Consider the following 25,764-nt stretch of genomic DNA (forward strand, 5'->3'; position numbering starts at 1 on the left):
GTTGCCAGCTGGACATGAAGAAGTGAGTAAACTCTTTTTCCCAAATTATAAGTGAATAACCTCTGTTCATTCTTGGCTGTGTCACTGTTTGGAAGTGATTCTCCACTGCAATGCTTGAAATGCCTGTCAGATTACCTGTTTTGTACTGCCTACAGGCTTGGGCAGGCTCTATGGATCTGGTTTCTAAGCTTCTCTTTATTTCCAAAAGAATAAACTCAGAAGAAATATCAGATGTACAGTCCAGGGCTTCATAAGCCAGCGCTGGAAAGCCTTGGACTTGATGCTGCAGGGGCAAGGGGTGTTGCACTTAACAAAATCCTACAAGATGAGGGAAGGGAGTGAACAATATGCAATAAACTTCTTCACTTTACTAGGTAGCATTTGTGTCATTTGTGATTTGAGATGTTTAGCACAGGAAATCACATGTAGGGCTCCAGGTATTTGACAGAGTGACAAACTCAAGGCAAACGTCTCCTCAAGAAGCAAAAAGCTGGACAAAACTCCTGGACACTACTCACAGAACTAAACTTTACGGACAGTATGATAAGTACCTAGGTAATTTCTGGTACTCCATAGGTGCTACATTTTTGTATTTGCTGAGGTCCTACTGCTCTGGACATCTCTTGAGCACAGTGCCAGCACAACTACCATTTGTATGTGGAAATGAGGTGTACATGATGTACATGCACATCTTGCCTCAGTCTTGAGCTCAGTAAGTCTAAGATATACCAGAGCTGTTGTCTGATAATCAGCAATATGGTACTGCTTTTTCCAGGGCACTCCTTTCATTTTAAACATCTTCTTTTATCATTCATAAATTCATGTTTATCATCATGGTGAATGAGTGTGTTCAACTGCAAAAGCCAAATCATTTGCAACTTGGGTGGTATTAAATTAAACCAGTATGCTAAGAGAACAATTATAATTGCTTGGCACTTTAGGAACCTACTGTAAGTGCTAAGGCTATTAGACCCATTTAAAATCTTGATTGCAGAAAGAACTGTGTGTATTAATCTGTAAAATAATTCATCTATTCTCTAATTTATCATTGTTCCAATAAAATGGGCTTTTGAAATTAGAATTTCTCTGGAGTAATTAAATAAATTTAATATGTTGCAACTTTTTATGAAGGTTGATTCCTTAAAAGGCTCATAGTTTAACATACTATCTCAGTTATATTAGCCTTTCATATGACCTTCTCTGTTTTTAATAAAGTTAATAAAGTGTTTGTGAACAATCATTTAATGAAAGGAATAGTTTGTAACTTATGATGTTTTCTTATAAGTTGTGCTATTAGACTACCAGACAAATTTGACAATACTTTACATACAATTCCTTCCACCTTTGCTCTGCTTGGGCTAGTCTTGTTTTGGCACAATACACTATTGTCTACTTCTAATCCTTAGCAGGACGCATCAGCTTTGCAAGGGCTTTTTTTATTTCACACAGACCATGCAAAAATGCGTCTGGGATAATACTGCTGGAGAGAGGGATGGAGTCGGGCAATTAGGCACAGTGCCTGAATGCAAATTTTCCTGGTAGTTTTAAGAGGGCTTTTGTATTATATTTCTCATTAGCAATTTAGGCTATTTGAGTCTAAACAAAGTGAAAGTGGATGAAAGCAAACCCCTTCTTCCAATAACGTTAGCGAGCTCTAGAAGAACGTTGCAAACTTGGTGAATTCTCTGTCATTTTGAATGTGTAAAACAAGACTTAGATGTCCTTCAAAAAGTACAGGGTAATTCAAACAGGAGGGATAGGCTTGATGTAGTAGATAGAAGATGAAATTCTCCCCTGTGTGTTACTCAGAATGTGTGATGGCAATGGGTTTTGCTGGCCTTAAAATATCTGTGAATCTGCTGGTAAATATTACAAGCATTTTCATAATGAAAGTCTTCTTTCTCATTTAAGCCTCACCCCTTTCAGACTAGCTTTTTGAACATCAAAAACTCTTGTGTTCCATTTGTGCAACATTTAGATAGTCCTAATTACAGTTACAAAAATAGAACTATCATTACCTTGCTGATCCCAGAGGAAATTTGAACTGTGAAACCAAAAATATTGCAAAATGCTATCACACATTGCTGAACTTCTAAACACATTGCTGAATTTCTTATTTTATTTCTAGGTATTCTCTTCAGTATCTGTGATGCATTTTATTTGGCAAAGATTTCTTGGTGGTCACAAGTAAAGAATTACAGCACATGGGTTGAGTAGCTGGTATTCCATGGCTCTTAAAATTTGTTTTTTAATAAACTTCAGCAAGGCACTTTAAAATAAGCTTGTACTAATGTTACAATAAATTAGTTTGAAACACTGACATTCTGATTGGTTTTTAGGTTCCTAGAAGTGAAACTGTTCTAGTGCTTTCAACCCTGTACTAATATTATATAAGTATTAATAATTAATTTAGTAATGAATCTAGTAATGAAAATTTAAATTGGGTTGTTTAAAATAAAATCATAAATTCTTATGTTCTTGCACTTTTTGGCTAGTGTACCTCTTTCTCTTATTTTGTCATTCTTCTTCCTTTGAGTATCACTAAGTTTATATTTCTTCTTTCCTTTTAGATGCTTACTCTTCAAAAACCTACATGATATGGATTAGCATAAATGACCCTTTTAATAAATAGGTTCTTCCTGGAAGCTTATGCAATTCCTAAACATATCAAAAAACATCAATAAATTTGCTTCTCCAGTGCACCTTTTTAGTATCAGAATATACTTTGTCTCAGAAAAGAAACATTGAAAATATCCAACTGAGGATCTCATTCGAATGTGGGGTGTGGTTGTTTTTATTCTGGCTGTGCCTCTGAGAGACATCTTAATTCTCTATTGTTTGCTGCTTAGGAAAGCTGAATTCTGTTTCTGTGGGTGGGAATATTCTTTTTCAGATGGAAGTATTTGCCATTTGTTGATCCTAAAAAAACAAGTGTTCTACATTAACACACAGAGCTCAATGTTAACATGTTAAATAGGCATTTCGGAAGTACAAGTTAGTCAAGCCTCATTCCTAGAACTGTCCTTGGCTTCGGTGAAGCTTATGCAAATAATGAAGTAAACAGAAAGAAAAAATAATAATTAAAACAAGATAATTTAGTCAGAGTTCTGTATGGAATTTGGGGGTGTTTGCCAATGGAAAAAAGTGAGGAAGTAAAATAAGATTCTCTCCACAATTTATTTACTTTTTTACCTTTAGAAATTCGACTGTATGAAAAATAAGACACATTGATAGTATGGAAGTGTTGTGAGACTTCTTACCAAATGTATAATGACCTACAGTGGTTGTTAGTAACAACAGCAGAAATACCTGTGGATTCATAGATTTCGTTCCTGGAAAACAAATTGTAATGGCATCAGTATTAAAAGCTGAATAAAAATAAAGCATTCAGTAGTATTCCAGGAAGACCACATATACTCTTGATGGGAGGGACAGAGGTTAAATGTATTAAGGCCTGGCTTGCAGCTCTCCGAGTACTTTCCTATATGAAGTCATATGATGAGTGTTTCTAATAGGATTCTTCAGGGCTTGCTTCATCCTCAACTATTTAAAGTTTCCATTGGTTTGGAGTCAAGTTTAAAACTACAGCAGAACACAGCTGATGTAATTGCTATATTGGAATGATAAAGAATGATGAGAACAAGCTGATCAGACAGCCAGGGTGATTATGTCTCCTCTGACCAGTTTGTTCACACCTTTCTTGTTCTGGAGTTGCAAACAGTGTAATATTTAGAAAATATCACTTCTTTGGACCCGCTGGCTGCCCTGTTTCCAAAGAGGCCCCTACATTACCTCATTGCCACAAGGTTTTGCTGGTGCCTCTTGCAGAGCAGCTCCTGTTCTGCAGAACTGCTGATGCACATCCCTCCAGTTCTGTGGCCATGGGTTGTCCCCTTCCAATAGAGGACTTTGGTTTTGTCTTTGACGAGTTTTCTGAAGTCCATGTCAGGCCACTTCTGGATTTTGAGCTCTCTGAGCAGCAACTCTGCATTCCAGCATACACAGCTGCTTCTTTCACAGATTTTAGGAAGACACAGGTCACCCCTGTCGTCTGGATCATTGCTGCAAAATGTGCTGACCAGGCAGGGTCCCTTGAGTGTCACACCACTCATAACCAGCCAGCTCAAACTGTTGATGGCAACCCTTTGGGCCCAGCTGTCCAGGCTGTTTTCCACCCACTTGTATTCCACTCCTCCAGTCCATAATTTTCCTGGTGACTGAATTGTTATAGTTCATAGAATCATTACAGGATTATAGAATGGTTTGTGTTGAAAGGGACCTCAAAGATCATCTAGTTTCAACCCTTATGCTGTGGTCAGGGAGACTTCTTACTAGGTCATGTTGCTCAGAACCCTTGAACACTTCCAGGGATGGGGCATCCACAACTTCTCTGGGCAACCTGTGCCAGTGCCTCACCACCCTCACAATAAAGAATTTCTTCCTAACATCTAATCTAGACTTACTGTATTTCAGTTTGAATCTGTTCCCCCTTGTCCTGTCACTACATGCTCTAGTAAAAAGTCCCACACCATCTTTTTTGTAGGCTAAAGGTTTCCCTATTCCAAACTGAACAATCCAAATTCTTTCAGCCTTTATAGGTGAAAGGATAGGAGAGGTGCTCTTTCCCTCCAATCAACTTAGTGGCCACCTCTGGACATGCTTCTGGATCTTGCTGCTTTACATTTTATAACAGGCATAACATTTGCCTTTTTTCAATCATTGGGGTCTTCCCCTAATTGCCACAACTTTTCCTAGAGGATAGATATCAACTTCCCGGTGGCATTGGCCAGCTCCCCCAAGCAATGCATCCAGCAACACTGAACTTTATTTGTCCTATTTGGCTAAGTAATCCCTAACTTCATTTTCCTATACCATGAGCAGTACCTCTTCCCCCATCTTTCCAATTCTGCTGCCATGTAGAGACCTGAGAGTTTTTAATTTTAAGATACAGAAATTATTTTCTTAGTATTCTTTCATTGCTTATTATAGCTAATATAGCAAATAATATAGCACTTCAATAGCTGTTTTCTCCCCAAAGTTCCGCAAGTTTTACATGGAAAGAAGGCTGTAGAAACATCTCAGCTGACTTTGCAGAGCACACTGGAGATTTGAACCAAGCATGATTTTGATTCAGGATATGAATACTTTTTAGTGACAGAGTTTTAGATATTAATCAGAAAACTTGTTCCTTCCTGAAGCAGCAAACACAACACACTTTCATTTCCAGGTGACATTTTAGGTGTAAATGTCTCAGCCCTTTGAAGAATGCTTTTGATAGTAGTCCAAACTGAATGAGTACAAAACTCAGAAATAATTTATAAAGACATCTTCCTCAAAAGAGCAGGTTCAAAATTATTCCAGTGGCAGCTTTTCCAGGACATTGTTAACATTTATAAACCACACAATTGGAACCTTTCTAAGTGTTTGTCTTCAAAACTCATTCTACATATTGGGCTATTGAATTTCTGAAGAGCAGAATTTATTGAATACCAATTTATTTGTCCCAGAAATCCCTTTCCAGTGATATTATAGGTGTTTTTATACAACAGTTTCAGTCAAATCAGACATGGTCTATGCAGACCACAAAAAAATACTTAAGTGTGAAAGAAACTGAATATACATTTGTATTTTGTTTTGGCAAATCCTCAAGAAAGGATGACGGGCTGCATAGGAAAGAAGATACAGGGTTACTGTTCTATCTCTGACATCATCTGCTGTAATCACTGAACAATTTATAGTTCCTCAGTTTCCCTAATGTTAGCAGTTACCCAAGGGCTGCTTGTGAGTTACCTTCTGTCTATAGGGTGCAATGAAAAGGAAGGAGTCATCATTACCTTCCTAATTAAGCTGGTCCATCTTTTGCTGGAATCATCAGACCTTGCAGCTATTTAGCACAAGAGCTTCACCTGAGCAAATGTTGTCGATGAGTGTAAAGAAAATTGCAGCCTAGGTGGAAGCAAAAGCTTCCTATATATGTATTTTAGGGCCACATAAAAAAATATGTCTGCAAGGGCAAAGCATGAATCTTAACAAGAGAAGCAGTTTATTGGAATCCCCCATGCAAAGAGGCAGAAATCCTAATTAAGATTTACTATACATCAGGGTCAGTCTGTTCACAGCTCTCAGCTGTTTTCAGTGCTTATGACAGAGCTCTGTCTCACTTGCCATGTGGGGCCTTGGAAATCCACCAGAAAAAAAGGCACTTTTCCTTTTGCAGTTCAGTTCTATTAATAACATTAAACACAAGCAATGACCTTCTTGGACAGAAGAATTTTTGTAGTTGCTGCTATTATTTTTAAAGAATGCTGAAGTAGAGAGGGCTAGGGATTTTCAGACTCTGCTCTCCAGACTCCTGAGGGATTGTGGATTGCTCCTAAAAACGTACAACCTCATCTCCTACTAAGAGTACAAGTTTGTTGTCAGTGGGCTTGATTATCCAGTTGTTGTCAGTAGTGATAATCTGTGTTAGAAAATGTTTATGGATTTAAAATTGGAAGCAGTTGAAAACCATTAATGTGGCATTGTGGAAGAAAAAGAAGTTGAGCAGCTTGATTTCTCAATGGGTAGATATTCTATCCTACAAGCAAAGACATGGGAATTTAGAGCATTGGCATTTTACAGCTATCCCAAATTCCTCTGGGGATGTGCACAAGTACCTCACCTCCTGAAAGATACTGAAAACAACTTCGAGTTGTTAATCAGAGATAGGAGACAGAAAAACCTAAATTCTCTGAGGACAAAACTTATTATGAAGAATTCTAAAGCGGGGCGGTTTTACCTAAACAAGAATTGTCTTGACTGCCTGTCTGTTTCCTCCCCAATGCAAACCCACAGCAACAGCAACCAAAGCACAATGGGAGTTGATGGGAGCTGACTGAGAAAGGACAGTGTTCAGTTGTTCATCTCTGATCAGAGACATGTGAACAAACAAAAATTAAAGCTATCACTGAAGTCACAGAAGTGATTTTCAATTTTTTTTTTTTGCCTTTCATTCCTTAAATGGATAACTGCTAGAGGAATAACTTCTAGCACTGTTTTCCATACACTTATGAATTGCTCTTCATGTGAAATATTTAGGACTGAGACATTTTTCTGATGTAAAGCTCTTGTTCATAAAATAGAACAAGGTTACTCCAGAAATTTTGGATGTACTTGCTCTTTGCAGGGTTCGCTTGGAATAGTGATCCTGAATTTCCCTCTGCCTTGCAGGCCAAATTTGCCTGAAGCCATGGGTCAAGCCAATTGCCAGAAAAATAAGATCTGTAGTCTGTTCAGCAGCTATTTCAGAAAGCCACAGAGATGAGATTTCAAAGAGCCACAGAGCTGGCAAGGAGGTTTCTAGAGAACCTCTAAATATTCTTGATGCCAGCATGGTCTTGCCAATGTCTCTGTCATTTCTTTCACATTTGTTTAAGCTGAACTTGAAAACTTACTGTAATGGAATCATTATAGACCAGATGGCCTGTCCCATTGCTATTCTTAGTGCTTAAGAAGGTTTTTCTCCTATCTAACCTATTCCTGCTTAAATTTAAGAGCTTTAACTCTCATTTATTTTCATTGTGAACCCAAAAACATGGTTACTTCTTTCCACTTGCAGCAAGTTTTTATGTGAATTTTATTTTTTAATTCCTTGGTGTAGTAGTTTATGCTTGCACCTCTTGATCATTATCCTGAGTTGTATTTTCAAGTGGTGAACATCCCTTAACAAATTCTCATCATGCTCTCCATGCCCCTGCCATATGTCACTGGTAAGTGCCATCTCATGGTGTAGGAAGATTTTACTCCATTGCTTTGGTCTATAATGAAAATAGAAAATGGTCTCAGACCCAAATGATGCCCCTATCTAAAGATCCTTCCATTTTTTTTACTCTCTGATTATATTTTTCATGCCATTTAGATCAACCTTTCAGTATACATAATTTCCTCTTTCACTTCTGGTGTCCTTAGTTATTAACAGAACTTTAAACTTTTATACATATTGTATAGGATCAGAAAGTTATCTAAGCATTTAGATAAAATATAGAGTAATGATAAATATGATTTTTTAAGATTTTATTTCATGTATATATTGAGTCAAGAAAATACACATTGTTGGAGTATCTGTTTTTGCTGTTTTATTTCACTTTATGAGAAAAGTTTTGTTTGCCTTTTATTTTCATTTGAGTTGGGAAAAGAGAAAACCAGAATTGTGTTATTTGCTACAGAATAGAAAGCCCATTGCTTCCTACTTCTGCCTTTCATGGTCTGCCTCTCCTATGGATTCCAGGAAGCTGCAGTTTTTACATCATGTATCACTGCAGCAAGATAATATAGGTTGCAAATTATTAGTTTAATCAAAGGAAACTCATATTTATCCTATACAAGCTACTGTATAGACTTTGATGCAGACAGGAACAAGACTAGTTCCAGGTTTTATCAGATTGACCATTTAATTTAAGGTAGAATCCACCAACTAAATTATTATAATCTCTGGGGGGAAAAAAAAAAGAAAACTACATGAGATATATATATATATAAGCAGTACTATTATATGGTGGAGAGTAACTATTCACCTTTTGTAATATAACCAGAGGATCAGAGCATCAACACTAACCAGCTGTAAGACACACTTCTCTGGACAGGATATAATTGAATGGAGGAAATGAGCATCACAAGATATTTTGAAGACCAAGATCAAACATGCATTTAACGAGGATGGAATGCTGCACGGGGGAAAGGTCCAGCAAAGGCTGTCCACCACAGAGATATGAAGGCAAGCTCAGAAAGTCCTTAATCTGTTGATGGCTGGACAGATGTACTGAAGGATGAGACCCCATTTTTTTCTCGAAACAATGGCTTCTACCAGAGAGAGCGAAATAGGCTGACTGAATCTTTGAGGTTTTCCCCAGTTCATTTGGTTTCCTGTTCTGTGTAGTGCTAGTCTGCATAGAGTCTAAGCACTGCTAAATAACTGGGTAGCCAGGCTGACAATAGATGTTACAGTCAGTAGCTTTTTAGGTGCAGGAATGTTCTGTGAATTAGTTAAAGTGTTAGATGAAATAGTTAAAGAGTTACATGTAAATTATGATGAAGCCTTTCCTTTAAGCCTTTGTATAATGGAATTCCAATGTTCTTGTGCTACAGTGAGGTGCCTGCATCTTCCTGCTTGGCTCAAGCAGAAAGGCAGTGTATGGCAGATGGGAAAGGAAAAGGGTAAGAGGAAAAGTGAAGTGACAGGTGTAGAGCTTTGGAAGGTCTTGAATTTTCAGCTTTCTACAATAACTACTCTTAAACAAAAGCATCTTTTAGTTGATTTTCTGATTTAAGCCAGAGACAAGCAGGAAATGTTAATGATACCAATTACTGTTATTGACTCCTTGTGCATTATTTCTCTTCTGTGCTTTAAAAGTGCTAACTGAATATGTGGGCAGATAATACATTGCAGCAGCAGCCCTTCATTTCCAAATTACAGAGAATCTGGGATAAGCTATATGGGTTTGAACATATTTTTAAAAAATAATAAAAGACAGTTGTTAACCAATTGTCTTTTCATTCATATTGCAGAGCAGAATTAAGGGCTGCTGTATGTGCTACAGGTGTCACTAAAGGAAGTCTGTAGACAAACATTGCTGAAGACTGGGCAGTTGTGATTTTTATTGCACCCAGGCATTGACTGATGCATCTTGCAGCCTGACCCAGGCCCTTGCATCCATAGCAGCTGCTGGAGAGAGAGGCACAGTCTTGTGGGCTGCTCTGTGCACTCAGTCTATGCTGATCCCTCATTTTGTTGTCACTGTTCAAAGGTTGCAGAAATAGAAGATCACTAATAGCCAAAATTCCTTGTTTTGGCAAAGCCTTGATTAGTTCTTGGGGTGGGTTTTTTCCCCATGCAGGAGGTTCCTAAGATATTTGCAAAGAACTGACTCTGCCAGCCTTGAAATTGGTATTGGTGCTCCAGTTACCATTTCTCTTGAGCTTGGAACCACCAACAACATGAAAGAGATGGGGCTGGATGGGGCAGCTCCCACTGCTGAGTTGCAGTGTGAGGATCACAGGCTGATCATGTCAGGGCTTCAACATCCTACTGCAGCAGCTTGTTTTCTTGGCCTGAACAATTTTAGCCCTTCTGACTTCAACTAAGAAACAGATTTCATTGTGCAGCTAAAACTAATCAACAGGTTTTAAACATCTTAATCTTGAAAACAGCCCAAATTATATAGATCTTTAATTTTAAATCCCTAAGATATGCTAAATGGGAAGCATTGAGAAAACTTAATTAGTCTGCCTGCTTCTTCCTGTAGTTCCAAATCACTATGGGTACTTTTTTTGTCCACCAACACTTCTGACTACACTTTAGGTCAGATATTATTGTGCAGTCATCATTAAAAGCACATGCATTCGATGCTGTTGAAGCCTCCAAGCACTCAGCATTTATATCTTTTATTTCAGAATGCTTGGGGGAAAGAAGGGATCACCACACAGTGAAAAATGTCATTTTCTTTCTGTATATTTTCCATGCAGCTTCTCTCTTTCAGTCAGACAAATAGCTGCCAGGAAATTTGTTAAGGGTATAATGGTTTTGAGACATAGTCCTCTGTTTTTGAGAATATTATCTCAGATTGAAAACTTTTTCACTCAGTATACTCAACCCAATGACAATTTCACTATCCCTTAACCCAAGTAATGACTTTAGGTGTCTAATTAGAGAGCAAGAGGGAAGGGACTGCCTGTGGTTCCTGAAGCCTGAGCTAAGAGAGTGCTAAGAAACACTGTAATAATTTAACAGGTATGTCTCCTGCCTGCTGAGCCAGCCCTCCTGCATCTGTGGAAATGGGCAGGATCCCTGCTTTGTCCATTTCTTGTGTCAGTCCTCCCCAACCAGACCTCTTTCAGTTTCACCTCCCTGAGCTCTGAGAGTTGTGATTTGGCCCTTGGCTCCAGCCCTCATTACATTTACCTGGGCAAAAATATCTGCCCCCCAGTTTTAGGTGTAGAACATCATTTTTGCAGCAAAAAAATTCTTTAAGTGTTGCATGCATGTCCCCATCTGGGATAGCATCATTCTTTGCCTTTTTCTTCTTTTCAGATCCTTCTCTTTTTCTTTTTATTAGCATTGTGTTTTAAATCTGTTGAGATAGGGAAAAGTGTGGTTGCTCTTCTACTGTTTCAAGGAGTGAATGTTTGGCCACTCCATTTGCTGAAATAGACAGTGGTAAAGACACTCCAGGTGCCTCATCTAATTCCACATAAGCCTTGGGCTCTCGATACACAGCACAAGAATCTAATTATTGAGTAGTTATTGTTGTCTTCTCTACTACACCCTATTTTTCCAAACCTAGAGCCACTTTTGGAGTCACAGCAGTGAACCCTGCTGGCAGTGGTGAGATGTAATGGCAGCCTGTCAGCCTGGAAAAAGCTTGACTGTACTTACCTGGAATGAGTTACTTATTTAAAATCTCACTTGTGTGCTTTTTGACCCTGAAAGGAATATGTGACAGGGGAAATATTATCTTCTTCACTCAATGCTTTCTAATTTCAGTGGCTGCATTTCCAAAAAGGTTGTGCTTTTTCTTCGCCTTTTCTGACAAATCTGATAATAGCTAAGGCTAAGGTTAGACTACCCAGGACTAATGAGACCTACCAGTTTTTCATCTTTTTTTCTTTCTCTTTTAGGAGTGGGAAATGGAAACTATTCAACCAATGAACATGCACAATTATTTTGCAATGATGGGCCTTAAAGCAAGAAAAATCCTCCTGTCTTTTTTTTTTTTTTTAACTATCAGATGCCTGTTAGTTTTAAAGTGAGGATGTAAAAGTAAAGGGAGGATGTCAAAGTAAAATAAATATTGGACAGAGTGTAAAAATTTTTCATTCAGGTTATTTTTAGGTAAGGCTTATAATCCCAGTTTGACTGAGTACTTGTTGCAGTCCTTTGAATATATAGCATGCCATTCTCTTTTGCAAGTGTGCATTTTGCTCCTGAAAGGTTTTTAAATATGTGTATGTTGGTAGATATATATGTATATATATATATGTTAATAATTATTTTTATGTATCTGCTCTGTAAAGAGTCTTCAATTTTTGTATTTCAAAGGAACCAATAGTCTAATGGTATTCTGGTGATGAAAACTTGCATTTGGGGAGCATGTCTTTGTTCTGTGGAAAGCAAGCATAGCAATGCAGAGATTAAGGGGTTTTTACATGAATGTATTAAATTCTAGCTTCTCTCTATTAAAATCATTCTAATCATTTGATAATAATTTTGCTCTGGGCTCTAACAATCATCATCACTGGGTCTTTTTGTCCCTTTGTACTAGTCTATAGGTGTTATTTGAATGTGGCAACATAAACAACTTTAGAAGAGTGTGCTTGTGCTTGATTTCTTTGACTAAATCCAAATTGAAATTATTTCCATTTATACAGCTGTAAACATTGCTTTAAGTTTTAGCATGGACATAGTATATCAGAAGGATGGTGGGTAGTATTTAAACTAATAGATGTGTATTTGCTTTTTAGCGTTTAGCGTTTGGTCACTGTTGTCAAATTATCTGCATTTGTTGCATCATATGTAAAACATTGTGTCTTTTGGAGTTGCTTACAAATTTCTGTAGAAGTATATAATTTTAAATAGGTCTTTGCAGGTTCTTATTAACAAATGGAGAAAAATATATATTGGTCTCTGATTTCTGCAAAATTATGATTGTGATCGAGAAGGATTTTCAAAGATGTACACAGCAGCTTGGCACTCATGGCAGCTGGACTCACTAGTGCCTTGTTCGGTTTCTGTACACTTTCACCCAGTCAGTCTTTGCTTTCCATGTTTTAAATGAGGTCGTCAACCATATAGGTTTAATACGAACAAAACCAAAGTAAAGCTCAACTTCATAAGAAAACAGCATAGTAAAACATAGAATGCAGTAGGCTTGCATTTAAGGCAAATGCTATTTGCACTTACTGATGTGACTGAGGATCTTTCAGTGAAAGCAAACAGGTTAAACTTTCAACTTAAAATTAATTGTCAGCTTCTCTTAGTGTTCTTCCTTAGCTTATATGGAGGGTTTTTGGAGGTTTTTTGGGTTTTTCGCTCTTAATATATTAGCATTTTGACAAGTGCATTTGCTCTATAGCAAAATAGCTATCACAGCAACTCAAATTTACAGGCTGGAAGAGTCGTGCTAGTTAGGGTCATTGCATTATTTGCTTTGTCTTCTAGGATTAGTTCTGCTCTGTGGATTATCCAGAGCCCACGTACAAGTAGTGATGCACTGCAGAGTCAGATTAGGTGTGAGCAATTTCTCTACTTCCTTGCTTTAAAGGACAGAAATTCTTTAATTTTCACCTTTCTTTTCCTAGTGAAGCCCCATGTAATTTCATGGAACATTAAAACAGAGAGATTCTGAGATTGTGAAGAACATTGTTGCAGCAGGTGCTTTCACTGTACCTTAACTATTTCTATCTTTTTTTTAAGTGTGTTATTCTGTTGAAGTTTTACTGACAAAAATATGCAATTTGTTGCTTAAAATATTGAATAAATAATCATTCCTCCTAATTTGTATTCATCACCCATTGAATAACATGATTTTAGACTAGAGCAGAAAGGTTTTGGGGTTCTCTGTACCCTAATCCCAGTGGAGGCTTGCAGCTGAGGTGCCCTGCACTATGGGCCAGCTGAGAAAGGTGTGAAGGGAGCAGTGTTGGTGCAGTGCTCTGCTCCATTTCACATGCCTTCTGCAGCCCCTGGACCTGTAGGCTTTGTGGCTCTTTGAAACCCAACCCTAAAGACTGAAAACTCCCACGTTTGGACAGTCCTGAATCTTGCAGTAAGCTTTGAACTTTGTTTCAAGCACTTCTCAGCATTTCTGTTACTAGTGAACTAGCTAAATGTACACTGGCTTGGAGATCAAATGAAAAAGATATTTCAACACCAATATCTGGAGCATCTAACGTGTTATGAAATAACTTACTAGTTTAAAACTCAAGTATGCATTAATCAAGTAACCACAGATATTTTAAAGGATATTTTATTGTTGTAGGCACAGTATATTCTTCCAGTTTTGTATAATGGTCCTACATCTAAAATCTACCAGTGGGGTGGAAAAATAGAGACAATAAAACCATTGCTCATCCTGTGGATGTGGTTGAATAAATGCAGTTTTGATTTCTGTGATATAAAATACAATAGACCTGTAGTGTGCTTAGGATGTATTTTATTTTAATTAGACTGGTTTGATGGTTGGGATTTTTTTTTCAAATTTAAGCACCAGAGTGCTCATTAAAGGGCTCTTTTCACCACCATCTGGGCAGAAGGGAGCTCTGCTTGGTTGGGTCCTATCACCATTGGCATTTCTGCTTGGTGGGAAGTCTCCTACAGGAACTTTGTGATTAAACATCCAGTTGTAACCATATCAAGAAGCAAAGGCTACAGCAAATGAGAATCTGTGTGTTTCCTCTCTGTCTCCAGCATCCTCTAGAAAAACATGCCTAAAGGCTTGCTTTAAACTGGTTTGTGAGTTTGGTTTAGGAAATAGCTCCATTTCTTGTACAATACAAGGAAGCTTCTTGAATGGATTGAATATGCAAATGAATGCAGACAATTACTGCAAACAGAAATGCTACTCAAAATCTTGACAAAAGGGTTGTTTTCATGGTTCTCTCTTCCCACATGTGACTTTTAAACAGTCTAGGGGCTGTCTCTTTCCACACCTTTTATGGGGTGATTTTGGAAGTTGTTGGAGCAGGGTGGAAAAAGGGTCTAGCCCTGGGTGTTAGCAGGAGGCTCTTTGGTTAGCAAAGAACATTGAAGAAAGCACTTCAGTAGTCTGGGTTTCTAAGCAACCTTATAATATCAGCTACATTGTGCAGTTATACAGAGAGTATAGAAAAACAGAAATGCATTTGGTCAGGAAAAGATGGTTCAAATGGGTCCCAGTAGTCACTTGACCCTTTTGTGTGACATTTAATACTTAATGGCATTAAAATAAATCACATGCTCAATATTTAACTGCTTTACTGAGCTCAGACATAAACGAACACATGAAAAAAATTCTAAATTAGAGAAACTGCTAATTTTGCAATGACTTTAATTCCACTTACAGTAAAAAGAATGCAAAATACAAGGATTTATAAATCCAACAATCACTTTTACAGCTATCAACTTTTTAAATAGTCTCTGCATAACATATGTAGGTATATAAATAGTTTAAAGAAATCACAAATTAAGTACATTATATTAAAATATGCACACGCTCTACAAACATAAACAGGTATATAATACAGGTACATAATCCTTCTGAATCTGCTGTAAGTAGGGAATCCCCTAAACAGGGATCTGTGTTTTAGTTAGCCAGAATAGTCACAGAGCCAGAACACAAAATACAAAATCCAAGAGTCCATGTTACTTTGGAAGAAAGAAGTCATGCCTCACCAGTCTAGCAAGGCATTTTCAGAAGTGTTTGTAACCATTTCTTGTAGCTGGATCTGATCAGTGAAGTACAGCTGAGTCTTCAAAAGCCCCTGGACAAAGACTATAGAGGAAGAAGGTACTGTGAGGTGAGAGGTATTTTCCTCCTTTCTGGTAAATACCTGATTTTTAAAAGGTAGAAATAAATTGTCGATCTTCTTAATGGAGAAAGTCTTTATTAGGCTGCCCAGTCACCTCTTTTTTTTTGTCACTTTGGATGTTCACAAAACTCCACATTAGCTGCAAAGGGAGTGAACAGAAAGAATAGCAAGTTAGCAAAGTTTGCTTCAAATATGTGATATTAAAACTAAAGCTGACTGTGAAAATGTGACAGTAATATTATAGTAGAAAATATCTAAAGAATACAACAAGCAGTGACATTTTTGTGTCAATAAATGCAGAGTGATGCAGTATAGGAACTATGGATACAGGGGATCCATGTCATCTTCAAGAAGAATGATCTGGGAATCACTGTGGATAATTGTCTGAAATTGTCAAGTCAATACCAGGGAAGGTGAAAAACATTGTTTCATGCAGCTGAGGAAGGAAGGAAGAGAGAAATTGCAGAAAGCATCCTTAGGAGATGTGTCATGGTGTGCTGTAGTCACATCATGAGTCCATTCATGTGCTGCTGTTTGCAGGCAGTACTGGGCTTCTCATCTCAAGAACAGTGAAACACAGTTAGGAAAGGGAGAAGAGTCACCAGAAGCCTGCATCCTCAGAGATACTGAATAGTTCCTGCAAGAGGAGGATTACTCAGCTTGGGAAAAATCAGCTAAGTAGGTGTGATTAAACTGTATTAAGCCACCAGTGGTAGGAAGCTGAATGAAAAAATGGAGGGTGCTGCTCCTACAGCTCACTAAGTGAGAACTGTACTGAGCCCACGGGAAATGTTCAGGCACACCATGCATTGCCACAGGGAGCTGTGGGCAGAAGTGTAAGCAGGTCCAAAAGTTAGTGATGAGTGGGCCTGTGGAGGATCTCTCCATCCCAGAGAGTGAACCTCTAATGGGTCATGTTTAGCAGCACCAGCTAGGGGCACTTACCCTTTTCTCTTTTTTATTAAAAAAAGGAACCTTGACAATTTAAGACAGAGGTTGGATGAATGGAGGAAGAACTTCCAGTGCTTTTTACCGTTGAAGAGTTATCTGGGGTTTTGGGGGTTTTTTCCCCAGTCAAAGGCTGTTCAGGATATTATTTTAGAGTCTAGTCAGCCTGTGCTCTACGAAGTAGAACTGCTTCCTTCCCTGGCACCTCATTTCACAGCATTTCATGCAAGTTTAGGTTGGATCCCCCGTTGTCACTGGTCCTCTGATGCACTAAGTGAAAGGTTAATGCATTGCAAAAAATAACTGTGATAATCCTGAGCTGTAATTTAGTCTGTTTAGTGTATCCACAGGATTCATTCTGAAATGCATTAAGCAAAACCAGAAGTAATGCAAACTTCATATTGTCTCCGTTATACTGTAGCCTCATTTAATTAGTCACTGAAACAACCACCTGAAAGCTTTCCCTCTGTCTTGTTGTTTGAATCATGAATTTTAAAGACTTTTGAGAGAGTGACTCAGGAGGTGGAACAGCAGGGCTTCTGATGTTATTTATAAGCTCTGTACTGGAAACTATTTCAGTGTTGGTAGCCATGAAACTCAAGCAACTTAGCCTGTAATTTTATCATTTGAGACTAAGTGACAAGAAAACAAATGCTGTCAGTGCCCCACTAAACAGCATTAGCATTCTCCATTGCCTCTGATTACTTGAAAATGGGTAATGAAATAATTGGCATTAAAGCGAGCTGTCAGCTACAGGTTATCCCACAAAGGAAGAGGTTAATATGACCACCAAAATACATACAAGAGATGCCCACAATAATTGGGTTTTCATTACAGTAGTAGTTCTGCAGACTGAGGTTAGGCAGGGACAGTACACTAAACATCTGTCCAACACCTAAAACAAGCAGTCAAACACTCTACAGGGCTTGCAGCAAAAGAGATGTTGAGGCACCTATGGAGCATTCCAGCCAACCCATCCTGAACACAGCTACCATTGCAGCAGATTTACTCCCTGACCACTTGAGATTTGTGATTTTGCTAGGTTTTGGAAAGGCACAAAATGAAAATAAAAATAAAATAAGAAATTGTTCCTGTTCCTTTCTTTCATCCATTTTTCCTTTTGTAGGTCTTTGGCACCTCTCCTTTGAAGGAAAAGCCATGTGTCTTCTTACTTCTGCCCTGAAGTTTTGACCTTTCAAAATGTATGAGACAGAAATGCTCCAGTTATGAGAAGGGAGAGGCTATTGATTCTATTACTGTGTGTGAGGAATAGAATGCTCTTAACCTCCATGTTTATGCTTTCCTGGTACATACCTGTTTTTAACTGCATAGGAGATTGTGATATGTCCTTTGCCTCTTATTTCATTATATTTGAGTACTTGATGTAAAAGAAAAAAAAATGTATATTTCATCAGGATTTGATTTATTTTTAAGGCATTATAGAATTTTAGTACATTCCTTAATAGTATCATTGGCATGAAAAAGGTCTGAGATTAGAATAAACTTGAAAATTAAGTAAAAGCATTTTTCCTGTTTCTTAAAGAAAAAGCAGGAAGCAAAAGCAGTATTTAATAAATAGAAGAAAAAGAAGTCTTTTATAGCCAGAGAAATCATTGCAGACATAAAAATAAGGTTTCATATCAGGATCTGGTATCTTGTCAACTTACTAGAAGCAATCAATACCTTTGATTGCATGTAGATTTGTCTTGACATGAAGGTGAAGCTCAAAGAGGTACTTGGAAGATGCAAGCGAAATGTGTGTTATAACCCCTTTCTATTTGCAAACTTTTTGAAACATTGAGCAAATTATGCCTTGTTAAGTAAGGCATTTCCAACTTTGCTGTTAGGAGGTGGTACAGCTGACTCAACAGGACACTGGCCTCAGCTCAGATGACTGGCCCCTATTCCTTTCTCAGCTGCTCTGAGAAAATGAATCTGTCATTTCATCTCTGCATGCCCCTTTCATCCTTCAGTCCCTCTTGTCTGTTTAGAGTGTGTGTTGTGAACTGGAGTATTTTGTCTTTGGAGAGGTGTGTATATACCACAAAAAATAATGGAGTGTCAGGTCCTCTAGGGACTGCTATAAAATGAAACCTGAAAAAGTTACACACTTTTTTTTAGAAATCATTAGCATATTAACTTCACTGTATAAGGCAATGTTCATGCAGAGGTCAGTGTCCCAGAGATGTAGCTGTAACACTGAAGACCCAGGACACCCAAGAGAGGTTATGGAAACAGTGGGGATTTTCCCATTGTATCTGAAAGATTGATAGCACAGCTGTGAAGTTCACTTGAAAGCAAAGGCAACTGGGAAGCTGTTGATAGGACTCTGTAGCAAACGTGTACTGACTCCACAAGTGACATTTGACTTCCTTTGGCAATTGAATGCTGTTTGGGGTATAAAAAGAAAAGAAAGAAAATGTAGGGAGGAGTGTAATGCAAAATGTTTTAAGATGTAAAATTACTCTGAAGTTACCGCATGCTTTGCATGCTTTCCTCCTTGAAGATATCTGTGGGTTATGGAACACAGTTTTATGGAAACTGCCTTTGTATGCATTCTCATAATCATCTGCTTTTCCAGTCATTTTTTTGCACAAATGACAGTAATTTGAGTACTTGAATATCTGGCAATAGAGTTTCATTCTAGTTATGACAGCAGTGTTTATGAAGGCAGTAGTGCCTGACAGAGTGTGACAAGAAGCAGTGGTCATCATTGACATGCCCATCATTCTTTTTGTGGTTCATGCATCCTTTTTCCTCAATAGCAGCATCTCATCTTCTTAAGCTGGCAATAAGACCTTGTCACTTTATTAATGTGTGAAGAATTGGTGTTTGATATGAACACACTGTAAGAAAATTATGTCCTTATCATCAGCTAATGAGTGTTTGCATTGGGCATTTCATGCTGAGATCAGAAGCTAGAAGGAATGGACTGTTTTTCAGAATTCCTCAATGTGTGTGTATTTTCATCAAGACACTCTTAGATAGCTGATTACTAAAAACACATGGTCAGTATGAATTACCAAAGCAGCTGCTTTAACCTGCCTTATGCAGCACATCAAACCAAGCATGACATAGCTGTTTATGCAGAGAGCTCATCAAATGAGCTCATCAAATGACAGGAATGAACTTTAGAATTTTTTTAATGTTGTGTGAATTCTGAGAGATATCTGCAAGACCCCAGGCACCATGGGTTAGAGTGACACAGGATGACTGAGTTTGGCAGGCACCCCTTGAGCTTGCATAGTCCCACTCCCCTGCTTAAGCAGGGTCAGCTGCACCAGGTTGCTGAGCACCATGATCTTTCAGGCTTTGAATATCTCAAAGGATGGAAGGAAGCTCTGCAGCCCCTCTGGGCATCTTGTCCTAGTGTTTGACCCTGGGGGATCACCAATAGCACTTGATAGCTGCTGATACAGTAGCACGCATTATATTAGGTAACTAAGCTGTGCTAAAGAGGGTTTTCTGTCACCTTGTAATGGTGCTATGAATTATCTTTGTATTATTTATTGAAGCTTTAAATTATTTATTTTTTTCTGTTTTTAATTTCCAGTACTTTTGATGTATTCAAGTAATATGTATGGAATTTTTGGCAGCAGATTTTAACTTTCCCTCTTTTCATGCCACAGCACCTATTATATCCAGCTAGAAGCACTTTCTCACTGATCTCCTTTTTGGTCAGCAGTGTTCCTCATGTGATTTGCATCATGGTAAAAGTTAACAGACTGAAAAAGGACACTTAAAGAGGGTTGTTTGGCAAACATTGCCTTTTTTTTGCTTTATGGCTGCTCTGCAAACGCAGGAATAGGAGAACAGTGCATGAAACGTGACAGTGTAGCACCTAGCCCATCTCTTGGTTTTCTGTTCAAGTATTGGTTCCACCTGGAAATCAGAATTAGATATATGGTACACACCTACCTAACACCACCCAACTGAGGGTTTTTAAGTACTTAATTAAAGGTTATGGACTCTTTCAAGGCTTTACGCTGTTGCCTTTCTAGGTGGCTAGCATGGACATGGGTGAATAATTTGTAGGTCTGTGAGCCATGACTCCTCATCTCTGTTACTTTACTCCTAGCTTGGTAAAAATAAGCCCCTATTTGTTACTGACTATTGTTCCTGAGACAAATGTTACATAAAAACAATAACAACAACAACAAATTATGCTCACAGCATTGCTTTTTCTGTTAGATTTTTAGAAAAGAGGCTGAAGGTCCCCATGGACTATGGAGGTAACCCAGCCTGACTGCAGTCTGCAGGGCCCTGCAGAACTTCCCTCTTCACGGTCATTGGCAAGGGCTGCTCTCAGCCCCGGGTGCATTTGCTGGGGAGAGGGCACTCGTCAGTGTCTGACTGCAGCCTGGCAGCAGAAATGTCTGCAGGCAGCCACATCAGCATGGGGGAGTCTCAAGTGTGAAGCAGGAGACTTCCTTGCCATGAAAATTGCTTGCAGTCATATCTGTGCCCCAGAGTGCTTCATGTCCAGGGGTTTGTTTCCATGAGGCCCTCAGCTGTAAACTCTTCCTGTGCTCAAAGCCAAGAACATGAATTTTCACTTTAGTTTCTAATTACAGAGGTTAAAACTGCTTTCTTACGGTCTTTTCCTTAGTCTCTCAAGATGTTTGCAGGTCACTGGCTTCAATGCTAGCCCATAACATGACAGAGACAGCACAGCCAGTTTGAGAACCTTTTCATTTTCTTGCACTGTAATTGCTTGATGTCAAAGTTGATAATTTTCTGATTTATAAAATCAGTTCAGAGAAAAAATATCTTTTCCAGTGTTTCAGAGACTTAAACATGACAAAGCAAAGGGTGTTTGCTTTTTTTCCACTCGCAGGAATAAAGTAATTCTGTAAATCCATAATTACTCTGATTAGTGAAATTTCTACGATAAAATCTGGGCAATTTCTGTCTTGAGTCTTACAGAAGTGTTCAAAACCAGCAATGGAGTTGCCTCAACAGCTTAACTTGTAATGTGTCTGTAGTACAGAAGTCCATCAATTAAAGAATGTATAATTGTTCAATCCTTTTATGATTGCATATATTTAAAAGGATTCAGAAGAAAATTTTAAAAGTGACTATGACTTGACATAAATTTAATGCTAAAATTATTAGAACATAATTCAGCACCTATACCTACCCAGTGACTTCTGTGGGATTGCAATGCTTCAAGTCAGGAGCAAATAGGTCATTTAAGAACAATATGAGCTTCTTAAAATGAAATCAATCATAATACTGTATAACCTTATGCTACAGCATTTGGTCTTTCTGCTTATCATCTCTCTTATGAAAGGATCTTCACCTTGGATGGAATTGAAATGCATTAACTTTCTATTCCATCTCTCTAAAATATCAGTCAACTGAGCCATCTAAATCAGTCTCCGTTACAGCAAGAGAAACATGCCTGTTACCCACAGGGAGAGCTGGACTCCGTTCTGAACGATTGTTTCAGTGATCAAAAGATATGTATTATAGGAATGTACAGTTATGCTGCGGGAAATTTTGCTTTCATTCTCTTCAGAGGCTTCAGGCATCTCAGGAAAACCAAGAAAAATCATAACAGTAAGTCTTACAAGCACACATGAGTTTATCAAAGCCCTCATCATCTGATACTGATTTCTACTGCATGTAAATAAATATATCAATAATTGATATACTTCATCTTTATAGTCAAACAGTCCTGTTTTTTTTTCCTTCTTACTTGGCATGGCACGAGTATCCTCAGTCTGTGTTTCTGCCCAGAGCCCATAGCTCTTATTTGTGAATTCACACAGTTCTCTGGGTTTGTTGACCAAGAAAGGAGTGGGTCTTCTGCTAAGTGAGTCCTTCCCTGGAAACTGTGCTCCTCCTAGCCCTGGTCAGGGAGCAGGACAAAGGAATCAAGGCAAAGGAATTGCAAGGAGTGAATGAGTGTGGTGGGGGAAAAACATCAAATTTACTTATTATCAAAATTTGATGTGGAATTCTGTTAATGCTGGAATGGTTGTTGACATTACAACAAAGCTGATAGAGGCTGATAAAACTGGAGGAGAGGCAGAAGGTAATGAATAGGGAAAGAAAGAAATTCAAGGGAATAGGGGATTAGAGAGGGTCAATGGGTACTGGAGTAGAGAATAGCCAGGATAAGAATCCTCTGCCAGCATCTCTGCTGCAGCTCCTAGTTGGGTGGCAGCTTCTACAGCTCATTTTGGCTTTGACAGATGCCTTGCAAGAATTATTTGTGCTCCTTGAACCCACCTGGCTTGCAGAAAAATAGTCCTTTCCTTGCCCAGTTGGTCCCAGAGGGAATCAGTTGTTCCTGAATGGGAAGAATTGTGATTTCACTCAACTTGCTTCTGGCCCAGCTGATGAGGACTCCTGACTGTAAGAGGAATGTAGTCCTGGGCTACCTGGGATACCCCAGATTATCTGGAAACTTGTTCTGGAACAGCACATCCTTGTGATGTAACGGGGCTCAAAAACAGAAGCAAATTCCTAAGTGTTCCCCAACACAAGTAACAGCAGGGAAAGAATTCATAAATCAGTTGTAACTCATCAGTGGAGAACAGGGGAAGCGCTGTGGTGGGGTTACTGTAGGGATTTTCCTGCTTGAACTCTGATAGTTTCAGAAGAAAATGGATGCATACTGTTGCTGAGGAAACAAGTCTCCCAGGGGAAGCTTGGCTTTTCCCCAGTGTGCATTTTTGCTGCGTCATGCTCACACAAGTCAATTAACCTAAAACCTACAAACTGCACATAGTATGGCTCTGTACAGTTATTTTATCTCAAATGTATTATGAATTTTATACAGTTGCATGTGTCTTTAATCATTAACAGCCAAGGAACACATTCAAGTTTATATTCCTCTTTAAATATTTGTATTCCTATAATGGAACTTTGCCCATTTTTCTCTGTAGGTGCCAGCTTGTATAATGACATCAATAAATACTTCTGGTTTCATCATTCTCAAGGGGACACGATGACAGTTCAGGATCCAAACCAGATGAATCTCTGTGCTGCTGTTTGGACTGTTGTCTCCTATGTAATTGCTGACATGGAGGATATGTTGCCAAGGTAATAAAACAGCAAGAAAGAAGATTTCTGTTCTTCAGTAAAGATTGTAAGTCCACTAATGCATGTGGAATGTAGCTGTAGTAAATTCTACTACCCTTGGTTTTCTGCTTTATTATTGTATCTGTTTTCCTCAAAACACACTCTCTTTTATGCATGCATTCCTGCTTCTTTTTGCTGTTTTGATCTCTTCCATTTGTGACTTTCACTTAAATGTATTCCTTTAAGAACTTCTTATATTTTAAATGAAGATATGATACCTCTTTGACTATGATATAATAACCATTTGTATGCACAGTGATCTTGTGCAGCAGGAAAAATATACCAAATAAATTTTTTTCATCAGAATAGTGTATTGATTTTGTGTTCACATATACTCGTTTTGTTTCTGTCTTTCTTTCTATGCATTGAGATTATTTATTATTAACTAAACAGCTCTTTCTTTTCACTGTTTTGAGGTAGTACTGTAGTTTCTAGAAGTTTTCAGGTTATAGGGCAAATTAATTTCATTTTTTTTAATGGTAGTGTATAGTAGAATGGTCAAATTATAGTCAAAATGCTAAAATAGTATAATAGCTTCACTCAGGTCCATTTTTAGGTCTTATGAGAGGTTCACCAAAGACTCAGATAAACCAAGACACAGAGGATATAAAGAGGATTCCCAGCTTTCCTGTGTTTTTTTGGGCACCTTCTCATGGAAAGCCATGTGTGTCTTTTTCTTTCTCATGGAAGACTCTCCATCATGACAGGCAGAGAATTTCGTGTGGTAGCTTTTCTATGAAATGCCATGTTTCAGAAACAACACACAGCTGTGATTTGTGACCTTCAGTACTTGCCAGCTGATATCCAAACAAAATGTAAGAGCAGGTTTTGATTCAGAATCCTGCAGCCATTCCTAGCTGTCCCTCGCTTGCAGGGATGGTCTCCTGTGCTGAAGCTGGTACAAATTTACTTTGATGGAGGGATTAACCTGGGATTTGATTCTTATAGACTTTGTTGGTTTGGGTTTTTACTTGCTTTACTGAGATGATGAATATTCAGATGAGTTTAGGCATATCTGGAGAGAAGGTATAACTGGTCTGGGGGAATATTTTAGGGCGTATGATTGCTGCTCATTTCCTTGTGACGTGATCCTTGTTTGTGATTTTAAATTTTACAACAAGCAAACTTAGTGTGTGAATAACTGCTGCAATGTAGTCAGCACCAAACAACTAATGTTACAAACATGGAGCATTATACCAAATATCAGGCAGTCCCTAGTGCTGTTAATCAGTTCTGCTGTTGAGCAATAGCTGAATCATGAGCAATTCATTTTTATAGAATTCATAATCATGGTATCTGTTTACTGTGATTATAGCTGTTTTCCATCAAATTTATTAACTATTTCAATATCCCCTCCAAATCATTACAAGAGCACAAAAGCTGCCTGGAGATACACTGCTCTATCTTTTTAAAGAAATAATGTTGAAATAAAGTTAGCAAAGATTTCCTCTGCTTTCAAGGTGTGGTGCCTGTGTTTCTTTTTGCTTGACAAGAGTATACTTGGAGGTGCTCACCACTGACAGATCCTCAGCTGTCTCCAAATCCAGCCTTTTGTCCTTCACACAATGTGACTGGCTGTTTCCTGAATTATTATTCCATATTGTTTTCCCTCAGGGTATCAGGCTTTGTACATCAGAAATTCAGAAGGATGTTCTGTGAAGTTACCTATATTGTTGCAAATCTTAACCTGTGCTCTCTTGGAAATTGTGTTTATTTGTGTTTTTCTCCATTGCCTCAAGTCAAACGGAAAATCTCTGGAGTCAAGAATACTCCTCTACAGAGAGGAGAATAGCACTACAAGTGTGCACATGGCACCACAGCACATGTCAAGATGTGCTTGTCAGCTCCTAAATAAGAAAATTAACCATTCCCAGGCCAAAAGGAACACAGCTATGTAAGATAGACTGTAAAAATTAAGACCATGATGCCCCTGAAGAAAATTCAACCTTCATGTCAGGTTCAGATACACAGCTCTAAAGAGAAGCATTGATTTTGGAAAAAAATGTTCAAAAATCACAACTGCCATGTTATTTTTATAGAAATAATGAAAATTAAAATATTTTATTTCTGAAATTAAAAAAAAATATATTTACTTGTAAAACCAGATTTCATTAAAATAAGACATTGTGTCTAATTCACCCTTTTTTTTCCTGATGTGTATTAGTTCTCAGACCTAAAAATTCA

The 25,764-nt window shown here is 38.2% G+C and overlaps 1 protein-coding gene across 1 annotated transcript in view; it reads left to right on the forward strand.

Moving 5' to 3' along the window:
* CPQ (carboxypeptidase Q) overlaps nucleotides 1-23,886 on the forward strand; it is a 144,037-nt gene extending 120,151 nt beyond the window's left edge. The window contains exon 8 of the mRNA XM_030266453.4: nucleotides 23,385-23,886. Coding sequence (XP_030122313.4) covers nucleotides 23,385-23,545 — 161 coding nt within the window. The 3' untranslated portion in view covers nucleotides 23,546-23,886. The remainder of the gene's footprint in view (nucleotides 1-23,384) is intronic.
* Nucleotides 23,887-25,764: the final 1,878 nt, after the last annotated feature.

This window comes from Taeniopygia guttata, chromosome 2 (genome assembly GCF_048771995.1).
Source record: "Taeniopygia guttata chromosome 2, bTaeGut7.mat, whole genome shotgun sequence".
Taxonomy (NCBI): Eukaryota; Metazoa; Chordata; class Aves; order Passeriformes; family Estrildidae; genus Taeniopygia; species Taeniopygia guttata.